The sequence below is a fragment of the Argentina silus genome (genome assembly GCF_951799395.1).
Source record: "Argentina silus genome assembly, chromosome: 21".
Lineage (NCBI taxonomy): Eukaryota > Metazoa > Chordata > Actinopteri > Argentiniformes > Argentinidae > Argentina > Argentina silus.
The window spans coordinates 7,344,733-7,360,730 of NC_139675.1; the positions used below are offsets into that span (position 1 = coordinate 7,344,733).

General features: G+C 49.5%; 1 protein-coding gene across 1 annotated transcript in view; it reads right to left on the reverse strand.

Annotated features, from left to right (window-relative positions):
- Nucleotides 1–1,280: 1,280 nt before the first annotated feature.
- The window catches only part of rgs12b (regulator of G protein signaling 12b), a gene marked incomplete at its 5' end in the record, with an annotated part of 44,779 nt that continues 30,061 nt past the window's right edge, over nucleotides 1,281–15,998 (reverse strand). The window contains 13 exons of the mRNA XM_083692922.1: nucleotides 1,281–4,394; nucleotides 4,793–4,943; nucleotides 6,187–6,257; nucleotides 6,468–6,564; nucleotides 6,833–6,959; nucleotides 7,206–7,279; nucleotides 7,697–7,891; nucleotides 8,131–8,210; nucleotides 8,570–8,720; nucleotides 9,478–9,657; nucleotides 11,071–11,214; nucleotides 11,395–11,487; nucleotides 11,601–11,770. Coding sequence (XP_083549048.1) covers nucleotides 3,766–4,394; nucleotides 4,793–4,943; nucleotides 6,187–6,257; nucleotides 6,468–6,564; nucleotides 6,833–6,959; nucleotides 7,206–7,279; nucleotides 7,697–7,891; nucleotides 8,131–8,210; nucleotides 8,570–8,720; nucleotides 9,478–9,657; nucleotides 11,071–11,214; nucleotides 11,395–11,487; nucleotides 11,601–11,770 — 2,162 coding nt within the window. The 3' untranslated portion in view covers nucleotides 1,281–3,765. The remainder of the gene's footprint in view (nucleotides 4,395–4,792; nucleotides 4,944–6,186; nucleotides 6,258–6,467; nucleotides 6,565–6,832; nucleotides 6,960–7,205; nucleotides 7,280–7,696; nucleotides 7,892–8,130; nucleotides 8,211–8,569; nucleotides 8,721–9,477; nucleotides 9,658–11,070; nucleotides 11,215–11,394; nucleotides 11,488–11,600; nucleotides 11,771–15,998) is intronic.

Consider the following 15,998-nt stretch of genomic DNA (forward strand, 5'->3'; position numbering starts at 1 on the left):
GTTTTCAGTCTCACTAAAATATCTCGATAAGAACAGTTTACTGAAGCTAGCTATTCAGTGTGTTTGTGTTCGTAGATAGCAGAAAGGAGGAAATCAGTGAAACAATGTCAATTAGAACCTTAGTGAGTGTGTGTGTGTGTGTGTGTGTGTGTGTGTGTGCGCGTATGTGTGTGTGTGCATGTGTGTGTGTGTGAGGTGAAAACAGAACCCAGTGTTGTTTGTGGGATACAAGTGGTCCATGCCTGACAAAGCTTGCCTAACTAGGCGTTGCGCTGAGGGGAGTCCATGCATAGCTAATGTCCTTCTTCCCTCAGACCCATTCTGCTGTGGGACAAAAGCCCTGTCGCAGGGCAACCAGGGAGAGAGGGAGGGAAGAGAGGAAGAGGAGAAGGGGAGAGACAGGGAGAAGACAAAGACAAATAGGAAAGGGGTAGATAGGGAGGTTTAGCGGGATGAAAAGAAGGAATGAGAGAAGTAGAGAGACAGGTAGAGAAAACAGAGGTATAGAAAGAGGGGAGATGGAAAGAGAAAAGGGGAGAGGTAGAGGTAGAGAGAAAGAGAGAGACACAGTAACTTCATTCAATTGCATTAAACATGTTTCAACTCCCAGCAACTTGTGTTCAGAAAGAGAGAGAGAGAGATCATTGTTTCTGTTATGTTACTGTTTTTGTTCATTCCATATCATCTTCTGCCAGTGTTGATTTTAACCTCCTATATGAGATGGAAAACTGAGCTCCACTTCCTAACCTATGACCATATTAGAGATACATATTTCTGTCAGATTACACAGACCCACAAATAATTTGATTAAACAGACCCCCAAACCTGGATAGACTCCCACATCTTCTAGGTGAAATACCACAGTGTGCCATCACATCAGCAATGTTTGTGAGCTGTTGAATTGAGAGAGAGAGAGAGATGGAGGAGAGACAGAGAGGGAGAAAGAGAGATATAGAGATAGAGAGTGCATGAGAGATTTAGAGATAGAGCGAGAGACGGAGAGAGAGAGAGGAGAGATAGAGAGAGAGAGAGGGATGGATATAGGGAGATGAAGGAGAGAGAGAGAGAGAGAGAGAGAGGAGAGATAGAGAAAGAGAGAGGGATGGATATAGGGAGATGAAGGAGAGAGAGAGAGAGAGAGAGAGAGAGAGGAGAGATAGAGAGAGAGAGAGGGATGGATATAGGGAGATGAAGGAGAGAGAGAGAGAGAGAGAGAGAGAGAGGAGAGATAGAGAGAGAGAGAGGGGGGGGGGGGTGTAAAGAAGAGCCAGACCAGAGTGTATAGTAAGAGTGATGTCACCTCTATAGTATTTATTAGGTCTATGTACAGGAGCTCATATTACACAGAACAGAAGAGAAATCAAAGAGAAAGAGAGTAGAACAGGTATCTATTGTGTGCCCTTCAGGGGAGGCTGGAGGTAGAACGGAACGGAATGAGGAACGATATCAAACACGCTCCGTTCCGTGCTTTACATGGAGCCCGTCCTCTGATTTCTACCTCCACCAGCCTCCCCTGGTGTGTGTTGTGTGTTCTTATTCAGAACGGTCAGAGGACAATGGCTACACGCCGGTGTTTGCAGAAGGGACTGTTAATGTTAACTATGTACATCATTAATTTCAACTCAACGAGGATAGATACTGTTATAAAAAAAACAACAACAACAACAACAAAACAATAACAATTGGGATAAATTAATATTCCTCAGGAATATCTTACAAGATGAACAACGCGTTAGCCTGATTCTGAAGGCGTGAACAGCAACCATTTTGAAGCATTGTTGAATTGTCACAAGATGGAGGGACCAGGAGAGAGAGAGAGAGAGAGAGAGAGAGAGAGAGAGAGAGAGAGAGAGAGAGAGAGAAGAGAGAGACCAAACCAAACTGTTTCTCAGTCAGAAGGAGAGACGTATCCACCCCTAGCCCCTCCTGGTAGAACCTGGGTCCCCCACGTGGGAGACACGTGTCTACCATTTGGCCAAGAGGACATCCTCAAGTTATGAGGGCGACACTTGAATGTGTTATATGTCTCAGACAGGGCTAGCTCATCATGAGATTCCAAATCACCTCTGCTACATGAACAGTGTAGTGGCTAGGGTCTAAGGGGCTAGGAGGCTAGGGTGTAAGGGTCTAGGGTCTAGTGTGTAGGGGGCTAGGGGGCTAGGAGGCTAGGGTCTAGGGTCGAGGGTCTAGGGTAGAGGGTGCAGGGTCTAGGGTCTAGGGAGATAGGTAGCAGGGAGCGGTTTGAAATGCAGCCATGGGGTGATGTATAATGATTATATTATGATGTGACTGTTCCACACATTTGATTGTGATTTGGACACTGGTTTGAGAAGGAGGGATGGATTTGGACACTCGTTTGAGGAGGAGGAGGGACCAGAGGCTGTTGTGTGATGAGGTGGAGAAAGAGAGGGGGGGAGGAGGGGAGAGATAAAGAAAGGAGGGTGAGAGAGAGAGAGAGAGAGAGCGATCTCAAACATTTACAGTCTGTACAGACACCGCCTTCAGGAGAAAGATGTGTTGTCTGTGTGTGTGCGCGTGCGTGCGTGTTTGCGTACGTGCATGTGTGTGTGTGTGTGTGTGTGTGTGTGAGAGTGGACTGTTCCCACCAGCAGCTCTCTCTCTAAGGCTCCTCTCTTGTTCAGCACTGACACGAGGACAGCCAGGGGCTAGATCACACTGTTAGAAAGACAGAACGTCTGCTGCCATGAGCGGTTCCTAGAACGGTGTTCCTGGTGTGTGTGTGTGTGTGTGTGTGTGTGTGTGTGTGTGCGCGTGTGTGTGTGTGTGTGTGGGGGGGGGGGGGGCAGCATAATCCTCTTTATTTACAAAAAATATAACTTAGGCTACATCTCAAAATTGCACACCCTATTTCCTACTTTCCAGTGCACTACTTTCGAGCATAGCCCACTCTGGAGTAGGGAGCATAGCCCACTCTGGAGTAGGGAGCATAGCCCACTCTGGAGTAGGGAGCATAGCCCACTCTGGAGTAGGGAGCATAGCCCACTCTGGAGTAGGGAGCATAGCCCACTCTGGAGTAGGGAGCATAGCCCACTCTGGAGTAGGGAGCATAGCCCACTCTGGAGTAGGGAGCATAGCCCACTCTGGAGTAGGGTGCATAGCCCACTCTGGAGTAGGGAGCATAGCCCACTCTGGAGTAGGGAGCATAGCCCACTCTGGAGTAGGGTGCCATTTGGGATTTGACACTTTGTCATTGTAGTGAAGGTGATTGAGGTTCTTCAACGCAGTTCTAGTACACATAACAAGCCATTTAAAGTTGGGATTGGGGTTAGTTCAAAGAAGAACACAACCAAAAAGAAAAATAATAAAAATGATTGTTTTTTACGTATAAAGGAGTCTTTTTTTGTACTTGGCTAAAGTGCATTATTAGATTCTGTACATTGGGGCAGGGGGTGGCAGGGGGTGGCAGGTTGGGGGGGTAGTTGGCATTTGACACTGGTCCCCAACTAGTCCACATCGAGTCCAGAAGTAGTCTGGAACGGGTCCAGAACAAGTCCACAGCAAGTCCACTCCAGAGTTCCACACACAGAGAGACAGAGAGACAGAGAGAGCACACAGCTCCAGACTGAAGCTGCCTTTAGAGACAGACCTGAGGTCAGTTTAGCCTTCCCTGATCCTCACTATCACCACCAGGAGAAGAGGAGGCCAGACTGACCTCAGATCAGCTTCTAAAATGGGGGAGGGGCATGGCAGCTTCAGCCTCCTCCCAGAGACCCCCCAGGGGAGGGGAGGGTGAAAGGTTAAGGGTCACACAGGAGAGGTACCTGAGCTGGGCCAGCCTTGTTGATGGTGGGGTGGCTGTGGGGGGACGGGGGGCAGGGGGGAGGGTGGGAGGAGGGTGAGGTTGGGGCTGTTGAGGTCCCCCTCCCCTACCAGGGTGAGGTCTGACAGGGTGTCCTCCTCCAGCATCTGAACCGACTCCCCCCGGAGAGAGGCCTGGGCGGGGGAGGAGAGACCCCGGGAGGAGGGGGGGTGGATGGGGGACAGGGTGCTCGGGAAGGGGGGAGGAGGGGGTCTGTGGTGGGGGGGTAAGAGTGCCCGTCTTCCTCCTCCTCCTCCTCCCCCCCCGAACGAAAAGTCCAAGCTCTGTGATTGGTGGCTGGCATTCAGAGAGTGGGCGGGGTTTCCTCCTCCGCCGCCCCCGCTGTTGCCCCGCCGATTGTTGCCGGGGTAGCCGTTGTCGTCGTTGTTGCTGGGGTTACGGGAGTGAGGGGTGGAGCAGGCAGGCTCGGCCTCGTAAGGGGGAGGAGGGGCTGGGCGGGTTGCCAATGGCGACAGACGCAGGAAATCTGGGAGTTGGAGGTCGCTCTTGTTCAGCAGACCTCGCTGGTCGTCGGCTCGGTTGCTCTGAGCTTTGGATATGAGGTCGAAGAACTCTGTAGACACACACACACACACACACACACACACACACACAGACACACACAGACACACACACACACACACACACAGACACACAGACACACAGACACAGACACAGACACACACACACACACACACACACAAATGAAAACCCACCCCAGAGCAGGGAGCCAATAACACAGACTGTATCCTCTCTAACAGGGAGGAGTGGTGTGGTGCAGCAGAGGTGTGGGGACCAGTTAGACAAGTCAAAGCTAAAGAGAGGTGATTGTGCTAGTTAGCTAGCTCTGATAGCATAGGCTGGGATTTGCAGGAGGTTAGTGTGAACAGCATAGCTAGGGGCTAGACAAGAGAGAGAGAGAGAGAGAGAGAGGGAGAGAGAGAGAGAGAGAGAAGAGGACGTTTTCTTTACCTTCGGCTTCGTCTATATTAATGTTTTTCTGCGTTCTCTTTTCGCCGGCCTTATCACCCGGGTCGTGGCTGGGTGAGAGTTGGGCGCCGCCTCGGCCGGCCTTGCCATTCTCCCCCCGGGGTTTGACCGAGGAGGGCTTCCGCACGTCCCCCTGGGGGTCACAACGAGAGGCGGGTGGGGGGGGGGGGGCACGTTAGGGGCCTCGGGGCAGCTGAGTGAGGGTGTGAGGGGTGGGGGGTGAGGGGGCGTATACCAGGGGAGGCTGGTGGAGGTAGAAATTGGAGGCTCATTGTGATACATGAAATGGGATGAGGAATGGTATCAAACACACGTGTGTTCCATCCATTACAATGAGCCCATCCTCCAGTCTCCAGTCTCCTCCACTGGCGTATGTGTACATGATGACAACATGATTTGGGGCATGACATGGAGATAAGAGCTAAGGGCTAGGGGCTTAGAGCTAAAGGCTTGGGGCTAGGGGCTAAGGGCTAAAGGCTAGGGGCTAAAGGCTAAGGGCTAAAGGCTAGGGGCTAAAGGCTAAGGGCTAAAGGCTAAGGGCTAGGGGCTAAAGGCTAAGGGCTAAAGGCTAGGGGCTAAAGGCTAAGGGTTAAAGGCTAAGGGCTAAGGGCTAAATCGAGGCGGATCAGGAATGTCGAAGGATGAGAGGACCCTATTTTTATGTTGTAGAAGAAGAAAAAACACACCACTAAAACCATCTATATCTGACACTGCCGTACGGCCAGGAACCCATCACATCACCACGGCAACGCAACACCAACACACAAACACACCACTAAACTATTCTCTAATCTCCAACACACTAGCCCTCCAGAGGAACGGTAAGAAAGCAGTATGAGAAATTATATTTTGATTGATGAGGTTTAAAAAAAATAAAAAATAAAAAATAAATAAAGGAAATATATTATATCTATTACGCCCAGAAAGCTCTCCACCACGTCAGTTCCCTACATCCAGACAGAGAAGGGGGGGGGCATCGGTGGCTGCGAGGCCCAGCTGAGGCTCTTGTGGCTGGGCTTGAGCCCTCCCCCCCGAGTGGTAGATGGGTGGGGGGGGGGTTGTGGAAAAACGACAACCGGAAAACCGGAGAACCGGAGAAATGTTACGGTGAGAGCAGCCGCAGGCAGGACAGGACAAACACCGGGTGTGTGTGTGTGAGGGGGCTCACAGCAACCCAGCCATGCATAGAACCCCACACACACATGACACACACATGACACACACGACACATTCACATGATCACATACAGGAAAAACACATAGCAGCGTGACATCATCAAACAGGGAGTGGACACATTCCGTGAGTTATGGAACATTCTGGTACGAACGGCGAAGAGGAGGAGGAGGGGGAGGGAGAGGGAGAGGAAGAGGTCTTACTGTTGCTGATTGGTTCCTGGTCGTCGTCGTGGGCGGGCCGTGGCTTTTTGAGGGTGCAGCTTTTTGTTTGTCTGTAGAGGAAGAAGAGAACAAGGGAAGGAAAAGTAGAGTGATAAAAAAAGAGATAAAAAGCAACAACAATTGTTTTTTCTTCTGTTTCTTCTCTCCCGTGAAGCGCATTGCATTACATTCTTTGTACTGTGCTGTATAAATAACATTTGTTTGAATGATTGATTGATGTGAGGTGTGTGTGTGTGTGTGTGTGTGTGTGTGTGTGCTACCTTTCCCAGTTGTGCTGTCTGCTACGTCCAGCACCACTCTGAGTCCATCCAGGTTGGATATGGGAAGACCGAGGTCTAGTAGCTCCGTCTCCCCGCTCTATACAGCGCACACACACACACACACACACACACACACACATATTTATCTTCACAAAACCCACAAAACCAAAACTGAGCAGTCACACACACACACGCGCACACACACACACACACACAGACACAGACACAGACATAGACACACACAGACACACACAGACACACACACACAGACACACAGACACACAGACACACACACACACACAGACACAGACACACACAGACACACACAGACACACACACAGACACACACAGACACAGTGACTTACGATGCGGGCCACCAGGTCAGCAAGGTGCAAGCCGTACTTTGCCACGACGGGCCTCAGAACCTCAGTGACGGGCTTGGTGGGCTTGGCCTTCAGACCTACAGAACGGTTTATAGGTACCAGGTCCAGTCTGGGGGGGGAGGGAGGGGGGGAGTAAAGGGAAGGGGGGAAAGGAAAGGATGACAAGAGGGAGGAGGGAGAGAGGGAGGGAGGGGAGGGAGGAGTAAAGGGAGGGGGATGAGCATGCAACACATCTTGTTTAGCACCAAAACTGTCTCAAGATAAACGATAGAACATCTAATGCCATTCTAGCAACAGTAATGGCTGAATATAACGAGGTAGGAGTGATTTATTAAACCTGAGATCTAATATTTACCTGAACAGAGTGCGTTTCTCTAGTCTGAGGTCCCGAGAGCACAGAGTCATACAGTCCTGGTCCAACACCAGAGGCTGAGAGAGAGGGAGGAGAGGAGAGAGGGAGGAGAGGAGACAGGGAGGAGAGGAGAGAGGGAGGAGAGGAGACAGGGAGGACAGGGAGGAGAAAAGAGGAAGATGGAAAGAAGTGTAATTAAGTGTAATAAACTGTGTTTGTGTAATAAACTGTATTTGTACGGTTTATTGTTGTGAACAGGGGATTCATGTCTGTGAAAAAATATAAAATGTATGTTATTTCATTAATTTGGATTTATTTTTTTACAAGAAGAATGTGGGATTGTACCTGCATTATTCCATTATTCAATAAAAAGGAAAAACCAAGGTACGAAATTGCAGTGAATCACCGTTAAGGTACACATTTTTGTTTTTTACAGTGCACCTGTGAGTGTATGTATGCGTGCTCTCCTGTGTGTAGTGTGTGTGTGTGTGTACCTTCTCCCCCCCCACCAGGAAGAGGTCTACGGCGGCCAGGTTAATGCAGAGCTTCTCACACAGACCAATCAGGAGCTCTCGTATGGAGACTCCAGCTCTCACAGGCACGGAGCAGCAGGATCCGTCTGGCAGGTTGATGTTACACTGCCTCAGGGTCAGGGAGCGCTCCACTGACTGACTACGAGATGCCTCGCCCTGGGGGGGGGGGGGGGGGGGGGAGAGGGAAGGAGAGAGAGGGAAGGAGAGAGAGTCAGTCAGAGTCGTGTGTAGCTGCAGATCATTGGTTCATCATTACTGGTTGATGGTTTCATTGGTTGTTTTATTCATCCAATAGTGGCGATGCAACAGGGATGGGAGAAAAGGTTCCGGTTCCATGGGTTAGGGTTAGTATTCCTGATGGGAATGTGGTGGTCAAGACAGGTAGGAATACTGACCTCGTTCTTTCCCAGCTCCAGACTGGCTCCTGACGACAAGGAGCCCTGGGATTCCCTACGACCATTACTGCCAGAGAAATCTGACACACACACACACACGCACGGATGCGCACACACACACACACACACACACACACACACACACACACACACACACACACACACACACACACAGTTAATGTTTCTGTAACTATAGTTACGTTTTTGCCACGACAGCAAGTATTGAATTCACCAATTGTGAATGTGTTTCAAAACATGCCCAACATCCCTGACACGGTCAGTTTACCAGCCTGCTCATGTTACCGGCAGGGTTTGAACCTCCCGCATGGATTACCCAGACATGAAGCACTATACCAAGACTACATCTTTGTGGTGCGAGGGCTACATCAGGGCTAAGAAGTCGCAGGCAGGGCTTCCAAACCACGTCCGCTACACTCACTGTAGTTGAAGTCGGCCAGGTCTCGTTTCTTGGGTCCTTTCCCGAAGCTTCGGTTCCGAGACCAGGAGAAGAAGATGCCTTTCTTCTTGTCTCCAGAATCCTCTCTGCTCTCCTCGTTCAACGAGCGCCCAGACTTGGTCTTCTTGTCCTCCTGACACACACACACACGTACGCAGGCACACATAGACACACACACACACACACACACACACACACACACACAAAGGCGGAACTGTGTTAAAAAATCTGTTTTCCCTCAGCCTACCATTGATTTGGTCCCAAAATATCATTACTTTGAAATATAAAAGAAAATATTTCTTTGGAAAATTCCACACATAATTGAGTTTGTTTGTAAATCACATAAAACGTTGTCATCATATTACATGTACGTTCATAGTATAATGTTGTTTTAAGGTTGCTTGAACTCTATAACTTTAAGGACCAAACCAGATTTTCCATGATCACTATTCCTTCACAAATCATGTAGACTTGACGTTTTTATCTGCCAGTTGACAGTTGGAATAGAGATGGAATAATAACCAGAGTTAGAACTCCAGACACCTCCTTTTCAGGCTCAATATCCCTCCTTTAATATCATCCTTCCTGTCACTCCATAACGGATCGTTTGATAGGAGACAGCAGGGTGAGTGTGTGTGTGTTGTTTGTGTGTGTGTGTGTGTGTGTGTGTGTGTACATGCCTGTGTGTTTGTGTGTGTGTGTGTGTGTGTGTGTGTGTGTGTGTGTGTGCATGCATGAGTGTGTGGTGGGGTGTGTGTGGGGGGGTTATAGAAAACAGGAATCCTTTCCTAGGATAGTGTGGGTGAGCTTGTTTTTTCAACAGGCCACACACCCTATAGTTTAGCATAGTGCATAGTGTGCATGTGTTTGTGTGTGTGTCTGTGTGTCACCTTTTTGGGCGTGGAGAGGTTGGACCTGTCAGAGCCCGTGCTGTGTTTGGAGGTGGGGCTGCTGGGGACGTGGTAGGGGTCTGGGAGGGGCCTCCCCTCCACCTCCGCCAACATACACTCCTGGTACAGCAGGGACTTCAGGAAGCGAGTGTAGCTGTCAAACTTCATCAGGTTGAATATCTGGAGGGAAGGAGGGAAGAGGGAGGGAGAGAGAGAGGGAGGATGAGAGAGGGAAAGGGAAAGAGAGAGACAAACAAGGAGTAAATGGTAGAGAGTGGGTTTGGGGAAAGAAAAAGAGAACAAAAGAGAGACAGAAAGAGAGATAGAGAGAGAGAGAGAGAGAGAGAGAGAGGGAGAGAGAGAGAGAGAGACGCTCAACATCCAGCAGTAAGGGTAACATTCATCACGGGAACCTCATCAGAAACTAGTGACTCTAGTCTACGACAAAACACTAGCCTCTCTCATAGACAGTCACACGAGACCTGACTGTGTCCGTCCCAGAGGAACTAATAAAGCTGTGTGAAACAGGACACAGGCCTACCTTTGACCACCGGTCTCCCCTGGAGCGTGTGCATGACTGAAGAGGCAACAAACACTCACAACATCAAACACACACAACAACACTGTTGTCTTCCCACTGCCTCCGCTCTCCAAACCCACTCATCACAAGGTCAGGAAAATGCACGCCTGTGTGTGTGTGTGTGCGTGTGTGTGTGTGTGTGTGTGTGTGTGTGTATGTGTGTGTGTGTGTGTGCCCGCGCGTTTAAGTCACATCTTCGCTTTGGCACCACATGCTTTTTACAGCCCCTAGGGAATTCTGGAAAGAGCTGTGTGTGTGTGTGTGTGTGTGTGTGTGTGTGTGTGTGTGTGTGTGTGTGTGTGTGTGTGTGTGTGTGTGTATGGGTCTGTTTCTGTGCTTCCATTTGTGTGTGTGTGCGTGTGTGTGTGTCTGTGTATGTGAGTGTGCATCCGTGTGTGTTTGTGTGTGTATGAGAGTTTTATTTGGCCTGGTGACTCCTATCAGTGTATCAGCTTCTCTCAGGTCGACTGGAGTCTGCTGCTGAGATCAATGCTGCTTTTCAGCTCCCTCTCCCCCCTACGGCCGTCTCCACCACACTCAGAGTGCTAATGCAGCGCTAGTGGAGATGAATGGGACGCTCTATGCTGAGGTTAGCATCAGAGGCTAACTTGTTCTGAATCCTGAGAGTATAATTAGACTGAGATGACTGTATTAGCATTAGCATCCACTAGCACTGTCAGTATTGTTGCTGTTAGCTGCAACGGCAATACTTTACAATGGAGCTAGCTAATACCGCTAATGTCACACTAGCCTATATGGCAATAGGTAATACTATTTGTCTTATTTTAAACCAAAATAAAACCAATTAATCAATCCATCAATCCAATAAACGTTACAATAATTGCTGTATTGTGTGTACATGTGTTTGTTTGTTTGCTAGTGTATGTGTGTATGTGTCTGTGATGTGCATGCCTGTGTGTGATGTGCGTGCCTGTGTGTGTGTACCTGTGTATGCGTGTGTGTGTGTGCGTGTGTGCATGCCTATGTGTGTGTGTGTGTGTGTGTTAGCCTACCTGTAGCTGCTGCTCCTTGAACATGTCTGGACGGGGAGCGTTGAGGATGTCGTCGGCGAGCTGCGCCTGGCTGTCGATGTTGACCGGCGTGGTGGCCTTGCTGGACAGGAAGCTGTTGTAGATCTCCCTGGCCCTCTGGGACAGCTGGGGAGTCAAATTCACTCAACTTTATTGTCCCGCTCTTGGACAATAAGTGCATGTGTGTGCGGACTGGTTGTCTGTGTGTGTGTGTGTGTGTGTGTGTGTGTGTGTGTGTGTGTGTGTGTGTGTGGACTGGTTGTGTGTGTGTGTGTGTGTGTGTGTGTGTGTGTGTGTGTGTGTTACCTGTTTCTTGTCGTTCTCAGGTACATGGCTGAAGAACTCACAGGCCTGCCAGAACAGGATATTCTCCTCACTGAACTCCTTCTTCAGAAACTCCTACAGCATGGAGAGAGATACAGTAAAATGCCATTAGTGTGTGGTTGTGTGTGTGGTTGTGTGTGGTTGTGTGTGTGTGTGTGTGTGGTTGTGTGTGTGTGTGTGTGTCGTACTGAGAAGTAGCGGACTCCGACGGGGTCCTGCAGCAGCCTCTCGAAGCAGACGGCCCAGCTGGCGACACGTCTCTCAGTGTGGCGCCGGTGGCACTGGACGCTGGGGAGACTGGCATTACTGTTGAGACTGTTGTCACTACCACAGCCCTGCAGGTCCACACTGTTCAGCTCTGTGGAGAGGACACACACACACACACACACACGTTAAAACACACACACACACACACACACACACACACACACACACACACACACACACTCTAGTATATATACACACACACACAAGTTAAAACAAACACACACACACACACTCGAGTATGCACACACACACACAAGTTAAAACACACACACACACACACACACACACACACACACACACACACACACACACACACACACACACACACACACACACACACACACTAGTACACACACACACACAAATCGGAGCACAGGCTCATTGTAATTGGGGGCCATTGTAGTAATTGAGACTAATTACTCATCCACTCATAACAGTGATAAAACTGACAATCTGGAACTCTGGAGCTCACAATCAACATCCACATCACTGCTAAGACCACTAATGGGCCCTGTCTCTATATTTAGATTCACTGTTCCAAATGAACAAAACACAAGAGCCACAACACACCAGCCTAAACACAAGAGTCAAATCACAAGAGTTAAATCACGAGTCAAATCACGAGTCAAATCACAAGAGTTAAATCACGAGTCAAATCACAAGAGTTAAATCACGAGTCAAATCACAAGAGTCAAATCACAAGAGCCACTATATTTAGACTCACTGTTCCAAACTAGAGCACAAACACAAGTGCCACCTCCATCCTGACAAAACGTTTGTGATGCAGTTGTGCACTGTGGAAGTGTCTGGAGGACACCATATTTGTGCACGTTGGCCATTCAGAGCAGCTAATATTAGCGACAAAGCCCAAGCCAAGGGACGGAGGTGTGGGTGGTATTACAACAAGACAGACCCAGCTAGCTACTCTGTAGCTAATTAGCTTTTATCCAGGGGAGGCTGGTGGAGGTAGAAATCTGAGAACGGGCTCATTTTAATACGTGGTGTGCTCATTGTCATGCAATGTGTGTTTGATACCATTCCTCATTCCATTCCGTGCATTACAATGAGCCCGTCCTCCGATTTCTACCTCCACCAGCCTCCCCTGCTTCTAGCCTATGTCTGAGCTAACACAGTACTGTCCAGCTCGGTCTGTGTGCAGAGGTTAGGTCACTGGACTAGAATGGACGTCAACACTGACACTCATGTCAAACTGCCAGCAAGCAAAGCTGCCATCTTGGGAAGGTATTAAGTGTTTGGTTACCTGCTGAACACACTGACTGTTTTAACACAGACACACACACACACGCACACGCACACGCACACACAAACACAAACACGCACACACAGACATTCAATGTGTTACATAAGCCATATTGTTATGCCCATGAAAGGAGAAAGCTGTCTTTGTACGCCTCATTAAATAACGAATCTTTTAATCTCACACTCGCACGCACACACGCATACACACACACACACACACACACACACACACACACACACACACACACAAACTATAAGAGTATTCAATTGACAAAACATGCCATTTAGCCTAGTTCTCAACAGGATTATCTACAGCTGTTCTGAAAAGCAGGAAGTTCAACAAACTGTTTCCTTAAAAAATAATTTGTTCACAACATCAGGTTTTGCCTGACCCTCAACACAACAGGACGGTTGGTAATATTCAAGCCAAAACCTGTTTTTCCATCCTAACCAGCCATCCCATCTTGCCCTGTGGTCTTACCTGGGTAGAGCTGGTAGGAGCCAGTGTGGTGCCAGCGGGGCAGATATCTCATCCTCAGAGGGAACCAGGCCCCTCCATCCATACTCTCCTAACCCAGACCCCCAGACCCCCTCACACGGCCTCAGGGACGGGGCAAGAGGGGCTCCCTGTGACGACTAGACCACCTCCCCACATCACAAACGGACAGAACGAGAAAGAGAGGAGAAGAGACGGGTAGAGCGCAGTCGACGCAGTCCACAAACCACCGAGCTCCCTGACACCCTAGGGCTGGGGACGGCTGTGTCGTGTACACACACACACACACACACACACACACACACACACACACACGTCCGGTGGGGTAAACGGATACATGCAGACAACACACAGGGCTTTGGGTTGTGAATAATTAAAGGCTATGAGAAGAGGGAACCATAGATGGCAGTGGCGAAAACACACACACACACACACACACACACACACACACACACAGAGACACACACACACACTCACGTACACACACACAGTCACACACACACACACACACACACACACACACACACACACACACACACACACACACACACACACACACACACACACACACACACACACACACAGAGAACAGGGCAGTGGGAGCCTGAAGTATTGATGAAAGGCTAACTATATATGTCCACATACGCAACATGACATAGACTTTCGCCACAATACCACCATAGGAGCTAATGCAGCCGATACATTCACTACAGGGCCGATCCCAACCCTACTGGGCTTTACACACTACAGACCCCAACCCTACTGGGCTTTACACACTACAGACCCCAACCCTACTGGGCTTTACACACTACAGACCCCAACCATACTGGGCTTTACACACTACAGACCCCAACCCTACTGGGCTTTACACACTACAGACCCCAACCCTACTGGGCTTTACACACTACAGACCCCAACCCTACTGTCCAGCACTGTTGCAGCAGCTATGGTGGATGTGTAACCAGGCCAGCCCAGAACAGCTCAGTAGGCTGCTGGAGGTAGAAATTGGAGGACGGCTCATTGTGATGCATGGAATAGAATGAGGAATGGTATCAAACACGTGTGCCAGGAGATGTTGCTGTGTGAATGAAGAAGCAACCCTCCACTGACCTCCCATAGGATAAACAGATTAGAGGAGGTTAATACAATACACTGACATTTTCCTTTCTCCCACCCATGTTTTGCCTACTGCAAACACACACACACACACACACACACACACACACACACTAGTTTGAATAAGGGGTCATAAACGAAATGGTTTGCATAGATCAACACTGTCTTACAGTACACCTTTCAACCACCTTGTTCCTTTGTTAAGTCATCTACCCTCCCCTCTTCCCCTCCTCCTCCTCTTCCCCTCCTCCTCTTCTCCTCCTCCTCCTCTTCCCCTCCTCCTCCTCTTCCCCTCCTCCTCTTCCCCTCCTCCTCCTCTTCCCCTCCTCCTCTCCTCCTCCTCTTCCCCTCCTCCTCTTCTCCTCCTCCTCTTCCCCTCCTCCTCTTCCCCTCCTCCTCCTCTTCCCCTCCTCCTCTTCCCCTCCTCCTCTTCCCCTCCTCCTCCTCTTCTTCCCCTCCTCCTCCTCTTCCCCTCCTCCTCTTCCCCTCCTCCTCCTCTTCCCCTCCTCCTCTTCCCCTCCTCCTCCTCTTCCCCTCCTCCTCTTCCCCTCCTCCTCCTCTTCTCCTCCTCCTCTTCCCCTCTCCGTTTTGCAGGGCTTTTGTTATGCATCCAACCAGGGGATCTAACAGAGGGCAAGCGTTAAAATAACGTTGGCACATGCTAATGAGGCTGGTTGGAACGGAATGAGGGACGTTATCAAACACATGTGTAACAATGAGCCCATCCTCTGACTTCCCCCTCCACCAGCCTCCACTAGTTAGCACATGCTAATGCACCCCTCTGTGATCGGTGCGCTAACATTAGGCTAGCACATGCTAATGGTACATAGCTGGAGCAGAGCGGTGAAGATGCCTCTATGTCTGCATCATGGCTGCTCACACATCATGTGGAAAACCCGAGTGTGGACATCACAGCAGAAACATGCACTAGCTCGCTGCGTACTACCACCTCCCACGTCTTTCTCACACCCAAACAACAACCACAAGCCAACCAACACCTAACCAACACCTAATCCAACAAAGACATTTATATCCTTGGCGTCACTCAAATGGGCTACTTGGGATCTGGGGCTCTGGTTGTGGGGGAGGTGTCAGTGAAATCTGGCAACGCCGGCCACATTAACACATAGACCTACCACAGATACCCCTGTCTCGAAACACAGGAACGCTTCACACAACCCAGGAGAGGCTGGGGGAGGTAGAAATCTGAGGACGGGCTCACTGTCATGAGGAATGGTATCAAACTCACGTTATTAAATCAAACACATTACACTGAGCCCGTCCTCCGATTTCTACCTCCACGAGCCTCCACCATACATAAGAAGGCCGGAGGTAGACAGAACCGACATGCTGAAGTTAAACTTGAAACGGCGGTTGTTAAATGTGGTCATTTTTTTTCTTTTCTTGTATTGTTAGCAATCAAGCGCTATCTAGCAGGAGGAGGGGT